Here is a 19,035-nt window from a genome sequence, read left to right on the forward strand (position 1 = left end):
TTGAACTTTGAACAAACTCTTGCCAGTAAATAACATACATTTAAATCTACAGTAAGTTACTGGCAACCAGCTACAAGTAACACTGTAATTTTTACTGAATTTTTTTTTTACAGTGTAGGCATGGCGCCAGGCGCAACTTGCTTTTAAAGGGGATGAGGCTGAGACTCTCATTGGTTTATTGCACGTTACACCCAAAACACCCCCGTTACTTTTTACGAGAATAGGAACAACCCATTTAGGCCATGCGCTTGGCGCATAAGACTATTTTTCCCGTCGTTAAATTAGCAAAAGTGGAATCAGACACAACCTTTTAGACCGTGCGCTGTGCGCTTTAGAAGATGTGCTTAGATCTGTAAAATAGGGCCGAAAAACTTAAAGGGGGGCCTAAAGCTATTTCATGCATTAACACGGTTTAACTGTGGGTTCACACCAGCCGCGTTTGAGGCGTCATATTCGCATCCACCGCATCAAGTTTGCCCCTTGAACATTTTAAGTTTACTCGCTTCATTTGTGTGTAAAATTCTAGTCATCGATAGCCTGGGTGCCACAACATTTTGAGAACGGGAAGATCGGTCTGGGGTTTCTGCGTTGAGGAGCTACTATGCTAGACCCAAAGCTGGTCGAATCAATCAAATTGTCAGGGCGGGCTTTATATGATGATGGACAGATGATCAACAGTAACGTAATCAACCACGTCACCAAAGAGCACGTGTGTTTAATCTGTTTAACGAAATGGCTGCCGCTGAAGAATTCAGATGTGTGGATTCTGACATTGAGTTATCGACAGAGCATTGATTTTAAAAGAGGAACAGAGAAACGCGAGCAAGGCATTTGTTGATGTTTTTGACGTCCTCCCTACGGGATTCTGCAAAAGTTGGTCGCAACTGAAATTGGTATCACGGCGATGCAACTCGGCGTGCATGACGAGATGGATATAATTAGCGGTCGTTGCCAGCTTCTTTTCGGAAGCCCGGAATCGTGGTTGCTGAATAAGTGGAGGGACATGCTAGGCTCCAATATTTTCAAGCCAACGTAATGGGTATCGTCGTGAATGAAGTTCACCTAACGTACAAATGGTAAGAGCTAGTCTTACTGTATGACTTAGTAAATACTTCATGTTGTGATATAAACGAGATGTTGTAAACATAGTAGGTGTTAATGTACGTTTGCTAACTCAGACTTAGTATAATCACAATGTTAGTGTCATTGTAGCGAAATAACTAGCAGATCGGTCAGGCTGCAAAAGACGTAATTCCAATATACGCCACACACTCCTTTGCTCTGATTGGTCGTAGGTCTATCCAATTGAGTGCAGAGGCATTTTTCGGTTGAGACACGCCTCATAATTATAGCTCAATGGAGCGGTATCAGACTCAAATTCTGACTAGAGTTGAGTATGACAATGTCGGGCTAAGTCATCGAGACATTCAAGCGGAAATTCGCGTCATGGGAGGGGGTTCTGCAACTCCGCTCGCTTCCTGTAATCATGTCACTATTAGAGCAAGCTCCTGATTGGTTAACGCGGCGTGTTTTTCCGCCAAAGTTCAAATTTTTCCACTTGCGCGTTTTTCACTCGGGCGAACTAGACACGTGAATGAGAAAGAATCGGCTCTATTGCACCGCACTAAATGCCTCATTCGTGCCGCGAGACCTCCAGAAGCGCGTCAACGTGTCTTCACATTGACTTAACATTGAAATCACTCGCTCTTGATGCCTCTACCACGGCTGGTGTGAACATAGCATAAGAGTTGGATTTCTCATGCTTAACATAGGCAAAGTGTCAAAAAGCAGTTGGACGTCCAGTGGAAAGTACATTGGAAGTCCTTATATGGGCACTAACTGGAATAGCACACATACACACTAACCAAAAGCTAACATGAAATCAGCATCACCAAAAAACCCAGCCTTATGGAAACCATGGATATAGTTTGTTTATCCAGGGTAGCAGCGGAGTTGTGCGTGTGTGTTTGTTTAACGCTCGATTTTGTTGAAATGGGCCGGTCCCAACCTGGTCATGAGTCGCAGGCAGTAGGTAAAACTGCATTAAAATGTTGCGTAAGTGCATATAATGTAAACGACACAAACATGTATTGGATCATAAGTTCTCCAGAGAGAGTGGGATAATGTTTTGTGAGTGTGTTGCTTGCTTGTGACTTGCTCTGCCCGCGGTACACCTCCAGAAGCTTACAGTATGTTTATTCTGAAAGAATCAGTACAGCTGATCTGTCTTATATACATCTGATAAAACTAATGACTTTTTGGATTTATGAAAGATGTACTACTCTATAGGTCCTCAAGATTAACATAAAATAAGCAGAATACAATGCTTCATGAACTGTAAGCCGCTTTGGCTAAAAGTGTCTCTTATAAATGTAAATATCAACACAACACTGATGCTCACCAATGATATCAAACCACAAAGGAGTTTCTGTTTGTCGAACCGATACCACTCCAACTGACTCGTACACTTTGGCGTTTTCAGTCACAGTGAAGTTGTAAACAGGCGCTGTAAATCGAAGGGCGCGTAGCGAAGGCAAGGGCTTTCGAATCCATTCAACACGCAGACGGGCCGTCGACCACTTCTGAGGGGTCCCATTATCAACGGCTTTTATCTGAGCCGGGCAGAGAGTATATGAAACAGAAAAATATATATATTGCGCAACTGACGTAGCACATCAAAATAACATTATGGGGCGGTTTCCCAGACAGGGCCCAGATTAAAATGCTTGTTTGAGCTGCATTAATCTAAAAACACATAGCGCTGACATATCTTACATATATCAGTGCCATTGTTTGCTCTCAAAATGCATACCTAGGTGTTGTTTTTCCCTGTCTGGAAAAAACGCCCCAATATGTTCTAAAGGAGAGGTTTCCATTTCAAGTCCTTGAGAGTTACAGTTTACCTAAATGTTTTTGTTTAGTTAGGTTATATTACAGTAAGTGTAAATACAACCTATAACCTGCATAAAAAAGATGTGTCAGCTAAATTATGCAAGACAGTGAGCCGGATTAAAGACATCTGCACTTAAATACTAATCCAGTCCATTTTCTTTAAAAAAAATCCAGATAATTTACTCACCACCATGTCATCCAAAATGTTGATGTCTTTTTTTGTTTAGTCAAGAAAAAAATATGTTTTTTGAGGAAAACATTCCAAGATTTTCTCATTTTAATGGACTTTAATGGACCCCAACACTTAACAGTTTTAATGCAGTTTAAAATTGCAGTTTCAACGGAGTTCCCAAACGAGGCATAAGGGTCCCATCCAGCGAAACGACCGTCATTTTTGACCAGAAAAATATGCACTTTTAAACCACAATGTTTCTTCTCTCTCCGGTCCTGTGACGAACCAGCGCGACCTCACGTAATTGCGTAATGACGTGGAAAGGTCACATGTCACATATATGAAATGCACATTTGCGGACCATTTTAAACAATAAACTGACACAAAAACATTAATTAGTATCAGTTGACATACAACAACGTCTGAACGGTCCTCTTTGTCCACACTTGTAAACACTGGGGCATAGTTTCGCATATGTCATCTGTGGCCTCTTGACGTGAGGACGTATTGTGTGAGGTCGCGCTGATGCGTCACAGGACTGGAGATAGACGAGAAGTTGTGGTTTAAAAGTGCATATTTTTTATTTTTCTTGCCAAAAATGACAATCGTTTCACTAGATAAGACCCTTATGCCTCGTTTGTGATCGTTTAGAGTCCTGCAATTTTAAACTGCATTAAACTGTTAAGTGTTGGGGTCCATTAAAGTCCATTAAAATGAGAAAAATCCTGGAATGTTTTCCTCGAAAAAACATAATTTCTTTTTGACTGAACAAAGAAAGACATCAACATTTTGGATGACATGGTGGTGAGTAAATTATCTGGATTTTTTAAAGAAAATGGACTAATCCTTTAAGCGATATGCTTAGTTTTTATGGGACAATCTGGTACCTTACCGTAAGGATATCATAGCTACCGGCTGAGACCATCTTTTTGGAAAACACCATGGCTGTCTTGGCATCGATAAAGAATTTGCCGTCGTCATTTCCATCCACAATGCTGTACGTGAGGTCTGCGTTTGACCCTTCATCACGATCGTGGGCGAACACTCTGTATACGGGGTCACCTCGTTTGTTACGGTCCCGATCTGGAAGGCTTATCCGGTATAAAGAGTCCGAGAACTCTGGTGTATTGTCATTTTCGTCCAGGACATGGACAATCACCCAGACAGTGGATTGCCTGAAGACACCAGCTCCATCCATAACAGTAACCTAAACGCATAGAGAAAATACATTGAAGACTCAGTACTACCCTCTATAATAACTAAAACAAGCATCTTTATTAATATTTCTCTTACTTAACGTAAGCGGTTTGTTATAAAGTAAACTTGTGAGGAACTCTGACACGGTTTATGAATGATATCTCCGATCATGCAGCTTATTCGGAGGCAGGCTTTAACTTAAGTGATCAGATTTACATTACATTTACATAGAGTCATTCATCATGCGATGTATCCGCAGCGACTTACGAAAAAGTAACTTCACAAGCACTTTTTCAAGTAAGTGCTACGATATCTGAAGTATATCACACAGCCATGTTCTAAGAGTAAGTTGAAAGGTAAAGTAGAAGGAATGGTTGAAGCAAATGAAAGAGGACAGTTGAAATAGATGAAATAGGAAGATCTTTTATGGTCGCGGTATAGCTGAGTGCACATTGATGCATTTCAGTTGTTTCGTGAACGATGTAATGGTCTCGGCAGATGGGTTTGATATCTGTGGCTCATTCCACCACAGAAGAACTGAGAAAAAAGATCTGAAGACCTAAATGATCTGGAGAGTTTCTCCACGACGCTAAAAAACATAAAACGAAAATGGCTGTCGCTCCTCATATTAATTTTAAATGAACAGACAAACACATCCCTACAAACATATTCAGTAGAAACCCAACTAATCTAACTCTTTTAAAGCACACTGATGTCCCCAGAGAGTAGATGTCACTGATCAGACACTGCCCGCAAAAAAGAGGCCTTGGGCCATTACACCAATATGCAGCGGATCATGAAAGCCTCAATGGAGTAAATCTTTAATGACGTGCTCTCTACTGTCACCGGCATGCACTGGGGGACCCTTATGTTGTGGCTGCTCTCAGAGGAGTTTTCTCGAGGCACTAGTTTGTAAGATGTGAACTTTGAAACTGACAGTCTCTGTGAATCATCATTTTGTGAACATAAAATCGATGGCTTTGATTCCACCCTGGGCATGTAGGGCAGTCACGGGGAGCCACACCCATGTTATTGACCGGTTATACTGTACTGCAGTCATTGACCAATCAAGTAATTTAAGGGCTGCTCAGTAGACTATATACAAATTTGTGCACACGCACGTGTTTTAAAGTTAGGAAGTGCTTAGCTTTGGCTTTCTCATGTCTGTCACTTATCATGCATATGTTGATATACTATACCAGGGGTTTTCAAACTTTATGACATATGGACCCCCGTCCCACATATAATGAACCTTTAGCGAGGGACCCCTTTCCTAAAATATATATCCATGAATCCATATTATGTGTAAAGAAACATTTAAATTGTGTTAAATAAATAGAAATTGTGTATATGTATGTATGTATGTATGTATGTATGTGAATATATGTATGTGTGTATATATGTATGTGTTTTCAATATTTTTCTTAAAATACAAACTGAATATACAGGAAATATGTAGACAAAACAAAAAAAAAAACATATAATTTTGAAACTAAATGTCTTCTTCAGGCATCGGTCAGTATTTAGTGTGACGTCTCTTGGCACAAAACACATCTTGAGCTTTTTTGAGGAGACTGAAGTCCTGAAGTCATTTAATTAGAATGAGAAATTAGGATTTAATTTTGTTTAGGTTTAAGTGGTCCTGTAGTTTCTTGCTATTGCTCAAGTGGAAGGGGAGTTTACCCTAAATACTTGACACTTCTGCTTATACTTTCATACTGTTTTTAATACCACATACAAGTTTTTTCTGGTTGTATTCTAATAAAAAACCTGAGAAATAATTATATATGATCACTATAACATTGCAAAAACAACTAATCTAATTCTGGCATGGTGGCTTAAGACTTTTGAAGTCTTTAAGTCATAATTGTGTAAATCCATTACTCACTCAACTCTATGCCATCTTCCGATTATTTTCCAATTAATTCTTTATGAGACTGGACAGGTGGGATCTTTCAATTTACTTTGACTGACAAATGTGCTTAAAACAGGTCGATGAGCTTATCCTATTATGATGCAATCAATAAAATATTGAGGCTGTTGAAGTGTAATCATTTCCACCTGCTTTTTAGCATTTTATAACATCAGCACATGCCCCTTTTGCAAAAATTAATGCATTCTTTCTGTAATCAAACATATTATTGAAGATGGATTAAAGCATTCGTATGCATGTTGCATAGTTGTATTTGAAGCTCAACTTTGAGAACATTTAAGGAGTCCTGGTAAAAAGTACTTGCAACAAATGCTTACCAAAAATAATAACTTTTTAATCATAAACGAGGGTCAAACAAAATACTATGAATTAAAGGTGCAGTGCGTAAATTTTAGCAGCATCTAGTGGTGAGGTTGCGAATTGCAACCAACGGCTCAGTCCACTGCTCACCCCTTGCTTTTGAAATGCATAGAGAAGCTACGGTAGCCGCCACCGGAAAAACACGTCATCGTCGAAGACAACTTAGTAAAAAAGTTTGTCCGTTAAGGGCTTCTGTAGAAACATGGCGTCACAAAATGGCGACATCCACATAAGTGGACCCTATGTGTATGTAGATAAAAACGTCTCATTCTAAGGTAATAAAAACAATACGGTCCATTATAAAAAGGTTATTTTGCATTTCTGTCAAGAGATCCTTCTAAAAATTACACACTGCACCTTTAATAAAACTATAGTGAATGTATCCTTAATTTCCTGTGAGGCATTGTTACTCTGTGCATATTTTGTATATTCGAATAAAACCCATATATGGTTTATGGCATTTTTTTAAAAAGGAGTTACCGCCAAAATCAGTATTGTATCAGGTCAGTATTAAAAAGTAATTCTTAATTTTACGCAAAATCTGATATCCGCCGTGTTATTCTGTCATCTTTTCTCCCTTTTTTCCCAAAACGCGATAAACACCAGTCCTCCTTTTCTGCAGAATGCAATTAACCCGCTTAACCAATCACAGCGCACCATTCCATGTACTGTAAACAACAATGGCAGCGCGTTAAATACACACTGAACCCTAGTTTTCCTCATCTACTTTGTACTTCATGATCAACAAACAAACAAAAACAAAATAAAACTTTGATGGCATTGATAAACCTGTGGTGGTTTTCAGAGACGGGAAAGAAACGTAAGCCATCAAAATCGAATAATTTACTCAAGAGGCACTCGGGAGATGGAAAAACGCCGGCTGTTGCTTGTTCTCCCGACAGCATCAAGTTTCTGTCATGCTAACACGTTGACCCCAGGGGATCTTATGAAAAACTTTCCATTATTTTACTCAAAGCCGACGGAAATCAAGCAAGACCAAAACATTTTACAGCTGATCCCTGTCAAAAAAGCGATGACGTCCCAAAGATGACAGCAGCAATGACAGTGTTCTTAATATGACAAAGTAAGTGTTTTGATTAATGCCATTAATGTTTATTTTTTTAATCAGTGTATACCACTAGTCAACTAAATGAATATAACATGGTAAAGATGAATGCACATTTATATATTGATTCAATAGATTCATAGCATTTTGAAAAAAAAACGTATTATTCCTTAAAAAAATTATCAGTTTTTATAATAAATCTTTGAAAATCAAATTATGGATTTGAATTTTTAATGTTTTTATAACCTAAAGATGCTATGTGAAAGTTTGTAACAGAAAATAGTGGTTTTCATCTTCTTGGTAGAAAACATGTTTTTACCCAAATTAGTCAAAATGTATTTATTGCGTTTTGGAACCAACTCTTCAAATATTGTGTAAAGTCAGATAAGGTGTATGTACCTCCAGGAAGTGTTCTGCTTGTTGCTCTCTGTCCAGCTTCCTTGACGTGGTCCTGATAAGTCCTGGAAAACAAATGATAAAACGCAGTAAGGAACAAAACTTTTATGATAACTACAGTCTTACGCCGTCAAGAATCGAAGAGGACGGAATAACTGTTGCAACTATCGTATGAACAGCCCGTTCTGCTTTCAGCAATGATTAATAAATAACATGTCAGTCAAGACTGCATAAATTGCATTGTTTGTTTATTGTGGAAGAAAGAGCGGCTCATGACACTAGAAGCCTTTGGCGTAAACCAGGCTCACAGATGGCATGTAGTGGAAACACAGGGTTTTATTTTCAAGCTCCCGATGGCTGTAAATAGGCTTTAAAAAAAGCACTTCTGTGCGAAGAGTGCAGTAGAGATTGAGCACGGGAAGCTGTCCTGGAATATAAATGTTTCCTTAAGGCAGAAGACATCTGGATGCTGAAAACTGTGGATAAACAAGTTTAAGTGGGTCTGTGAGTTTGACAACCAATCCAGCTGCAGAGAAGCTAAGTTTCAACAAATGTGGGGATTTAAATTACTATTTACATATGCAGATTTATTTCTTTGAGGTTTTTTTAATGTTCACTAGTAAAAAACAACAAAATCCATACAGGGAAAAGTTCCCGGACAGGTTTTAGATTAATTCAGGACTAGGCCTTAGATATATTAAGACATTTAAGTAGTTTTTACAAACATACCTATAAAAAACTGGTGTGCATCTTAGGACAAATCAATGGCACTCGATTTATATTAAAGAGCACCCATTTTATTGCTAAAAACCAACGTTATTTTGTGTATTTGGTATAATACAATGTGCTTGCGTGGTTTATTGTTAAAAAACACATTATTTTCCACATACTGTACATTTTTGTAGCTCCAGATTTTACTCTCTTCCTGAAACGCACGGATTTGAAAAGCTCTGTGTCCCTGATTGGCCAGCTAATCTGTACCTTGTGATTGGTCTGAATACCTCTGACATCAGCTGGAAATGTGAAGCTCCTTACCATGTTTGAAAGATTCGCTTACAATGCAATGCTAACAGGAGTTAACTTACAGGCTGTGAGTCCGAAGCAGTGGAATTATGATAATGTTGGTCTTGTCTACATCACCAATCCCAGGAAGTAAACTGTTGCCTACAATCCGTGTGTTTGTTGTAGTCCAAAAAAAAAAGATTTACGTTGGAGACGATAACTCGTGTCATTGTTTACTTTGAGGTTTGCACCTTTTGCATATCATTAACATATGAAGAGTTTCGTTGCAAAACGAGATAAATCTATTTTTTTACATTTTTGTCAAAACATGTTTATTATTATGTTATCATGTTATTATTTTGTTTTATGGTGCTACTTAGCTGTATTTTTTAAGTTATGAAGGTTTAAATCAAAACAAACCAACTGCAGTTGCATTGAAATTAATTGGAATGCACAACAAAAAACAAGATTTCTGAACAATTAAAAAAACGGTGGTTATCTTGTTTTGCAACGAAACTCTTCATATATTAATACACACCTAAACACCAAAGGAAATGTAAAATCGTGAACTGGACCACTGGTGCTCTTTAAGATATGTCAGTGCAAGATGTTTTTAATTAAGGCAGCTCAAATAGGATTTTAATATGGGACTACAATAAGCCCTTTTCAGGAAACTATCCAAGAGTCGGAAAAGCCACTGCTAAATGCCATTTCCGTCAAAAATTTGATAATGATATTGAGCGAATGCTCGCAGCACGTATTATGCATTTCCTTAATCCCGGCCTCAAGCCATTCACAAATACCGGTTTGTTGGCAGAATTCGTTAAATGCCATAGTGATTTTTCAGCAAAGTCCTCTAAGTGTATGGAAGATTAATTGGATGAACAACAAAGCACGTATATTGAGGTGGCAAGTTTTTACCTGGTTAAAGGTGGTTTACCGAATATATTATGATATTGACCAAACTTTGAGCCTTTTTTATTCAGAAAGGACAGTAAAAAGTGATTGGCGACTTTTGCAAGTACTTAATGGGTTTTGCTGCAATAGACAAATTTATATAATATCAAATTTAATGCAATATCAAATTTATTAAATACCTATAGTCCCTTTCACACATACAGTCTTTACTGGTAATTTACTGGTAAATTGCAGTTAACAGATCATGTGTGAACAGAACCTTTCCGGTAAATCAGTGCTCCCAATTTACCAGTAAGACAGGTTGTAAGATTACCAGTAATTTACCGGTAAGCGCTATGTGTGAACGAAAATTATAGGATTACCGGCATTTAGAATGGACGACGTCAGACCGTGCTGACAGCTTCGGGCCAATCATATCGTTTTAATACAGATAACGCGTTTACCCCCGCACTGTTTACGGACGTTTCCACACACATGCTGCTTGAAAGTTGAGCACACCTGAAGTTTACGTCCACATTTCTTCACCAAAGTTGTTTAAAACAGCTTACCGCCGAATTGCCGACGTCCTTAGCACGCCCTCTGTGAAGCCTAAACAGTACTCTTGTTAAAAACGCATTTTCGGTTTGACGTCGTCTCATTCAATGTTGTTTGGTCATGAGCAACTTCGCGACTGTTTACCACAGACGTGAAAACAACAAAATACGGACCGTGGTTATGAACGACGTGGATTGTTTACAAATACAACACTGAGCTTGCCGCGTGCTACAGGTACTTCCGCTTTCTCAACGAATTTACCGGTATTTTGATACTGATGTGTGAATGATGTCTTACTGGTAAAATAACGGAACGCCACTGCATGTGTGAATAGCACATTTTTGTATTTACTGGTAAATTTATTCTGGTAAATTCATGGTAATTTACCAGAATTACTGTGTGAAAGAGGCTAATGAAATGACCAAAGTGCCATTTGTGAAAACAAGGCATTTTAGTTACTGACAAATAACCTTTTCATTGCCATTAAAGTGAATCACTGAACTTAAACATATGAGCCTGATAAAAAAATGCTCATTTAGCCTAAAGGGTTTTGCATCTTAGACATTAAATTACGGTCTTCTTAAACTGTATTTACATTCATGCACAATGTTGGACAACGGGATGCAAAATGCGAACCTCACACGTACAATAACAGCTTAATTATTCAGTTTGACCTCCCGAGGTACGCTTACCGATTTCTTGGAGGACAAAAAGACTTTGAGGCTCTATTTTGTAGCCTATTTGTTCAAAGTGCCTCTTACCTAATAGAAATGTATTTCACATGCCAATGCCAGTGATTGTCTGTGAACCATAACCATGGCAACAATGAACTCCTGATGCTAGTAGTTGAAAAGCACTGCTGGAATCCACAGCATTCGCTAATGTGTGTCAAACAAAATGTATGTGAAGAAAGTGCGAGCGAAGGATTACCGGCAATATGGAAGTAAACCAATACAGAATCAAGATGTTGTTGAGCAGGTGTAACTAAAGAAATTACTCTATGGGTGGTGAACTTTATGAAATAACTTTGGGCCGTGCACAAATTGCCGCCTACGTTGGAGTTAGCATGAACGTGTATTATTATGTGCGTTGCCAACAATCCATCCATTTTCCAAATGCACTCGTCCTCTGCTGGGTCGCGGGAAGCTGGAGCCTGTCCCAGCGTCTTAGGCCACAGGCAGGCTACACTCTGGATAGATGGATGTTGTCAGCTTTTGCAAGTATTTGCTATGCCATTACAAAGCTTTGATTGACTGCTAGGGTGCTTTGGGTTCCTTCTGGATGGTTGCTAGTGTGTAACTAGTCTTTCCAATGGATGTTTCATTCTTTTTTATCACTTAGAAAAGTGACTTTTCGCAATAAGCAAGCACTAGTAATCATCAACCATGCACTTTTATTTATTTAGTTTAGTAATTGGATGCTTTCTTTCACAAACAGCTAATTTATTTATATAAATGAGTTAAAAACACAAATTTAAAAGACAAACACAAAAAGAGTGCATAACTAGTAAGGACTGATTGCATTTTGTTGCTTTTCCCAGCAGTGGTTAGAGCAAAAACGGAGTCCGTAACTGCAGTGCAGTGCAGTGACAGCCTAACGGTACGAAATGTGAAGTTGTTTTAAATTGGTTCATGCTTTGGTTCTTTTCATTTAATTCCCTTCGCATTTTTATTCCCTTTCATTCATTGTTATTCATCTGCAAGGACCAGACTTGAAATTTGTTTTCTTGTTGAACGCACACATTGGTTCGCAGGCTTCGGGCCGTTATAGAGTTTATGTTAAGGAAACATACAGCATTAGCTTGCTTTCTCGTTCACGCTCTTCAGCGTAACATACTTTAATGCACACGCACACGCTCGCTCACTCAAATCTCATTATATATATCGAGTTAGATTTATTGAGCTTAAACCTTTGTATCCCAGTGTAAATATGTAGCGGCACACGTCGTCTTGGAGGGATTTGCCGATGGTAGAATAAAAAGCTTTCCGGCTGGCACTGAAACCCTTAATTAATTCACTGACTATAGCTGCATGCATAAGCTCCCATGACTCACTTAAGTGACAGCGAAGCATGCTAGCGTAATCAGCAGTACAGCATGCGCCCAGCACGCTACTGAAGCACAACTCTGCATGCGTGTTGACTCTTCACGTTGATGAATATCCAGACACAATGAGGATCACAGGCTGGGCGGCTTAATTTATCAATAGCTTGTTACTTCCTGTAAGTATTCGGAGAAGTAAAATGATGTTGGACGCTGAGGGGCAATGTGCTTGACTATGAAAGTAATTTATTAAAGTCCACATGAAATCAAAATTGATTTTGTTTGTTAGCTGGGCATTGTTAGTTTTGTGGTGAACCATTCAGTGCAAGTCAATCCACAAAATAACGAAAAATGTACATAGCATAGTTTATGTCAAACTCTCAAACTGTCAAATTTTGTTGTGTTTTCGGGATAGGATATACGTTTCTGTAAGATCTAACAGTCCTAAAATCATACTACCAACAGACTCAAAGCACCAAATTTAGATTAGCGCAGGGCTCCAGACTGTGACCAAATGGACAACCTGAAAATTTGGTATTTCTTGTAGTTGTTATTTCAGGTTGAAGGACGAGTAGATTGCGAGAAGTGTGAAGTACCGGATTTAGGCACGGGCGATATGGGCAACTGCCCAGGGTGGCATTTCGGGGTGGGGGGCGGCACGGTAGCCTGGCTCCGCCCTCCTTCGTGCTTCCGCTTAATTTTCATTTCGCTTCAGCACTACGTCTGGGACTGCTGTGTAGAGTTTCGTTTTCTCCTGCAAAAATCTGCAGGTCCAATCAGCGAACAGAGGGGGGTGGCTTAGAACGATGACGTTGAGGTCGTGTGTCAGTAATGGCAGCGGAGAAAGACGTGAGAAAATGGGTCTATGCATTTTACTATCAAAACATTTGTCAGTAATATAGTTATTTTGAGGGAAATGTAAATAATTGCATTGCAGGCAGATTTAAGGTATGTCCCTAAATTCCCTGCTTGTGCTCCTAAAATTTTAGTCAGGGGCTACAGTGCTCCTAGTCAGGGTGTGAGGGGGTGTCGCCCAATTAATGTTGAATGGGATTTTAAAGAGACACTCCACTTTTTTTTTTAAATATGCTATTTCCAGCTCCCCTAGAGTTAAACATTTGATTTTTACCCTTCCTTTTCCGTTTTTTATTTCTTGTATTTTTTATATGGGAATTCATTAGCTTTTGTGATGTCATTCAGGTGTTTGTGATTAGTTAAGCTTTTAAGTGAAAATTGTTTGAAGAAGGTTATCTGTGCCGCTGTGCGTGGATTGCTGCCCAGTTTAATGGTTTTAATGTTATATAGCTATGTCTAAATAAAGGCTTTTTATAATATTTTTTGAATCCATTCAGCCAATCTCCCGAGTCTGGCGGTACCACTTTTTGCATAGCTTAGCATAATCTATTGAATCTGATTAGACCATTAGCATCGCGCTCAAAAACAACCAAAGAGTTTCAAACCCCTTCCCATTCCAAACCTGACACTTCTGTAGTTACATCGTGTACTAAGACAGACGGAAAATTAAAAGTTGCGATTTTCAAGGCAGATATGGCTAGGAACAATACTCTCATTTTGGCGTAATAATCAAGGACTGTTGTCGTACCATGGCTCCAGCAGGCGCAGTGATATTACGCACCGCCCGAATATAGTCCCCTGCTATTGAAAGTTACTAAGGGTATTATATTTATATTCGGGCACTGCGTAATATCATTGCTGAATGGATTTCAAAACGGTAAAAAAGTAATTGTTTAACTCAAGGGGATCTGAAAAATTAGCCTATTTTAAAAAAGTGTCCCTTTAATGATAAAATTGTTGTATATACTGTAGCAAGATTGTTTTGAGCTCTGTATGTTGCTCACTTAAGCTGCAGTTTTTGTGGTTGTCTTACAGAGATGTTTGTTTATAACGCGTAAAAAAAAAAATTCTAGCTTGGAGAAATATATGCATTAATGCGATTGCCCCCCTCTGTATTTCAGACACCCCCCATCAGCCTTGGCTGGCGCCGGTACTGCTCCTAGTAAAAAAAGTTAGTCTGAAGCCCTAAGATGTTTTTCTCATTTAATATTCAGTTTCACTCAGAAATACATAACAAATCGGAAGGATGTTGCCGTTTATATGGACTTTAAAGTAAATAAAACAAATCTTATTTTATCTGCAAATCCAAATGTGAAACATGAGATCCTGACAGTAAAAAGTCTGACAATAAGCCCAGTCTAGCATCTAGCCCTAATATGATTTTTAGTTTTAATTTCTGCACTGGGAAAACTACACACATGTAAAGGTCCTGTTAAGACACAACAAACCCATCCATCTTTTACCTGTATTGGAATCAATGGAAAAGAAGTTCTGGGGATTTCCAGCTGTGATTCGATACGTGAGACGGCTATCTGAGGCCGTAACGTCTGGATCCTGGGCTTGAATTCGGACCACAGACACGCCTCTAGGTGAGTTCTCCATGATGTACGGGTGGTAAACGGGTTCAGAGGTCAAAGGTGCATTATCATTCACATCCTCCACCTGGATAAACACCTCAATAGAAGCAGAAAGCGGCACGACACCTCGGTCCGTCGCATGTACTGTTAACCAATAGGAATCCTGAGTCTCACAGTCTAGGGCACCAGCGGTGTAAATCATTCCTGTGAGAACACACAGAAAAACATATTTGAACGGCATATTGATCATGACTCTGATAAAACCTAATAATCGCTGCTTTACACAGCTTGTGGGCTATGATGACAAATTCATCTGACAATTTCTGAGTTATCAAACCCTATCAGTACTTCGGTCTGAGAACATACACATACTCATTTTTCAAACTATTCATAACTTGGTTTGTGATCCAACTACGTGTCAAAAGTGTCGAACTGTACCATGAGTCAAACTTTATTAAATGTGAGGCGCCCAACATTTTGAGAAGATTAGAGTCAGGCGGAAAGATTAATGTTTATAGACACACTCTCTCGGAAACCAAAGGCGGCTCAGCGGGTTTTAATACCGGGATTGGTCTGGCCTGTCTAAAAGTGTAATTTCTTTAGATTTTCTCTGGGGAAATTACTTAAGTTTCAGCAACATACCTGAGAACAACCTGAAGGAATTGAAAGAAAATGCCCTTTTACAGAGTTTTGTTCTTATATAAAAGTTTATCTGTTAAATGTGAGATATACAAAAACATATACACTAATTTATTCAATAAAGGACAACGATAATAATAATTGTTATAAATAATGTGAGTCATAGACAATTAATTATGTCCAAATGCTTTTAAAACACAGCAGAAATGTATATCTTGTGTACATGTTGGTTTCATATACACTGAAAAAAATTATTCATTTAATTTACTCATTTTTTTAAGGTAAGTGGTTGCAATCAATTTATTTAAGCTACATTTAAACAACAACAAAAAATGAAAAAATAAAAAAATGTAGCTTAAATAATTGCAATAATAACTGCAAACACTTACCTTAAAAACAAATTGAGTAAATTGAATGAATAATTTTTTTCAGTGTATTTAAAATAATGGTAACAGTTCTTTTAAAGTCTAAGATAAAGCAAAACGTAATATTTCCACACAATGATTATACATAAGAGTACATATGTCAGTGATGTCATAATAATCATAATTCTGGTTTTTTTACAAATATAATGCATTTTTGTACCGAGCCCTTAAGGTGACATTGGAGTAAAAAAAATCTAAAGTTTAGTTATTGTGCTCATGCGAAACTTTCGTGCACATGTGTGAAATTATCTCGTGTGCACGTGCACTGAAAAAAATGATTCATTCAATTTACTTAATTTTTTTAAGGTAAGTGGTTGCAATCAATTTATTTAAGCTAGAAGCTATTTAATTTTACTTTACTTATCTTTTTTGTTTAAATGTAGCTTAATTAAATTGATTGCAACCACTTACCTTAAAAAAATTTTGTAAATTGTATGAATAATTTTTTTCAGCGAAAGTTTCACGTGCGCGCGCAATACGTTTCATGTGAGCACGTGATAGTTTCAGGTGCGCACACGAAAGTTTCACGTGAGCACGCGAAACTAAACTCAGTAGTTTAGTCAATTAATTAATCAATTAATCAATTTTTTTAAGGTAAGTGGTTGCAATCAATTTATTTAAGCTACATTTAAACAAAAGTTTTATATTTTATGTTACTTTACTAATCTTTTTTGTTTAAATGTAGCTTAAATAAATTGATTGCAACCACTTACCTTAAAAAAATTGATTAAATTCAATGAATCATTTTTTCAGTGTAAACTTTATTTAAGTTTTGCTCCGTGTCCCCTTAGGGGCTCTGTATTTGAGTTACTGCACTGAAAAAAATTATTCATTCAATTTACAAAATTTTTTTTTTAAGGTAAGTGGTAGCAGTTTATTTATTTTAAGCTACATTTATCTAAAAAAATTAGAAAAACAAAACAAAAATGTAGCTTAAATAAATTGATTGCGACCATTTACCTTAAAAAAATTTAGTAAATTGAATGATTCATTTTTTCAGTTACAGTATTTACTTAAACAAGCCACAGTAGCCTGTCAATTGAAAATGTTTTCGCCAATATTTAGATAAAAAAATTAAATAACTCACCATATATAAAAAACAGAACAAATGCACAAAGCACAACATCCTGGTATGTAACCTCTGTCTATTTTCAATATTATTTTCTATAAAATAACAAATAAAACTGAAACAAGTAACAATAGTCAAATGTATGCTTCTGCAGTTTTATAAATGGACTCGGGTCCCTTTTGGCGTGGGTCTCAAGCTGTTTGTCTAGCCTTACTTTACTTAAATCTGAGTTGTTTTGCTATGTTTGAATGAATTAATAAAGTAAATGACCTACACTGAAAAAAATAATTCATTCAATTTAATTTTTTTAAGGTAAGTGGTTGCAATCAATTTATTTAAGCTACATTTTTTATAAAAAAAATAGTTTTTTGTTTTGTTTTTCTAATTTTTTTTTTTTGTTTAAATAAATTGATTGCGACCACTTATCTTAAAAAAATTGAGTAAATTGAATTAATCTTTTTTTTTTTCAGTGTAAAAAATGAGATGTATTTTGATGTGAGCCTAGATACACGATTCTCTAAGATGTTTTATCTTCACACATTGAAAAAAACACTTCTTGCACAATGGCTACAATCTTATAACAGCCTTATAACAATTTTTTTATATCACTACAGTTTCACCTCAAAAATATTGTCCCACATTAAAATTTCAATATTAATCCAACTTTAAATATACTAAAATCATGCTCATAAAACACGTACATGTGTAGCTGTCTGTCTAAATTGTATTTTTAATAACTTAAGGGTCACGTCATTGACCCGCCAACACTTTAGGTGTAATCCGGTGACACTTTACAAAGGACAGGTTTGCTGAGCTGACAGATTTGTAGCTGGTGCTGTCCAATCCAAACTGACATCTTTGACATACCACTAACTTTAGATGGGCTGGGCATCTTACCTTGAGGGCACAACGGCTCAGAAAATGTATGACCTTCAGGTCTTCAGCAAAGCACATCTAATCATTCCTGACCAAAACGCTGCCTCTGCCATTCTGTGATTAGGAGCCCTTCGACGCTCGGCACATGTAAATACAATCAGGGATGGGAAGGGTCACGGAATGACCCATTTTGTGGCAGTGCCATGTAACACGGTGAGCCGATCGGCCAACCGTAGCATACAAGCAAAAGCGTTTGGCCGTGAACAGATTCAGCCGAGGGGATTTCAACCATCAAAGCCACCAGTAGTAGAAAAAGCAGAACGCATGTCTTAAATTGTTACTGAAACCTAAGCACTGAGAACTTAAAAAAGTGATACACCTGAGGGGAGGAATTGGTACAAACTGAACAGGGACATCTAAAGCTCCTGTTGATCTAAACGCAGTGTGACATGTCAGGATGCAAAAAGAAAATCTGCTACAGTATATTTACCATAATACCTTCAAAGACGAAAAAATCAGTTTGCCTCTCCAATTAACCTGTTCAACAGAGTAGTTGAGAAAAAATGAGGGCAATAAAAACACACACGATGCAGATGGAGCAGAGAATCGCTGAATTAATAGGTTGTTAGGTTCAAGTACTCAAATGAAAAGTGTGCCACTTTGGTGGGTTTCAGCAAGACAGTCTCATCTGAAGTGTAGCTGATGAATGAAAAAAATTCACTAATGAGTTTCCTCTCGCTTTTAAGCACGTTAGATTTTTTATACTGCAATAAAAAGACACTGGGGTGTAATTCAACCCGAAAGTCAGCCGAATGTACTTTTATTACAGGCATCTTGTAACTCAGCTAGAAACTTCGCTTGTTTGCAGAGTTTTCGAAGCGTAAACAACGTCTGAAGTTTGCAAAAAGGCAGGAATTTGTTTGTTTAGTCACTATTATAATAAAACGTTAATTCATGTTACGGTCTATGTCACGTCACATTACACACTTCCATCACATTCGAAAACCTCCAAGTAAAATTGCTGCAAATTTGTAGGTCACACAAGTACTGAAACCTCACACTGGGAGGTATGCATTCTGCTTC

The 19,035-nt window shown here is 37.6% G+C and overlaps 1 protein-coding gene across 1 annotated transcript in view; it reads right to left on the bottom strand.

Annotated features, from left to right (window-relative positions):
• Nucleotides 1-19,035, bottom strand: part of fat3b (FAT atypical cadherin 3b) — a 70,636-nt gene that overhangs the window by 41,369 nt on the left and 10,232 nt on the right. Inside the window, exons 3-6 of the mRNA XM_073874244.1 lie at nucleotides 14,830-15,147; nucleotides 8,020-8,081; nucleotides 3,957-4,271; nucleotides 2,402-2,612 (exon numbers count right to left, since the gene is read on the bottom strand). Of these exons, the coding sequence (XP_073730345.1) occupies nucleotides 2,402-2,612; nucleotides 3,957-4,271; nucleotides 8,020-8,081; nucleotides 14,830-15,147 (906 nt within the window). The remainder of the gene's footprint in view (nucleotides 1-2,401; nucleotides 2,613-3,956; nucleotides 4,272-8,019; nucleotides 8,082-14,829; nucleotides 15,148-19,035) is intronic.

Source organism: Misgurnus anguillicaudatus, chromosome 12 (assembly GCF_027580225.2).
Source record: "Misgurnus anguillicaudatus chromosome 12, ASM2758022v2, whole genome shotgun sequence".
NCBI lineage: Eukaryota > Metazoa > Chordata > Actinopteri > Cypriniformes > Cobitidae > Misgurnus > Misgurnus anguillicaudatus.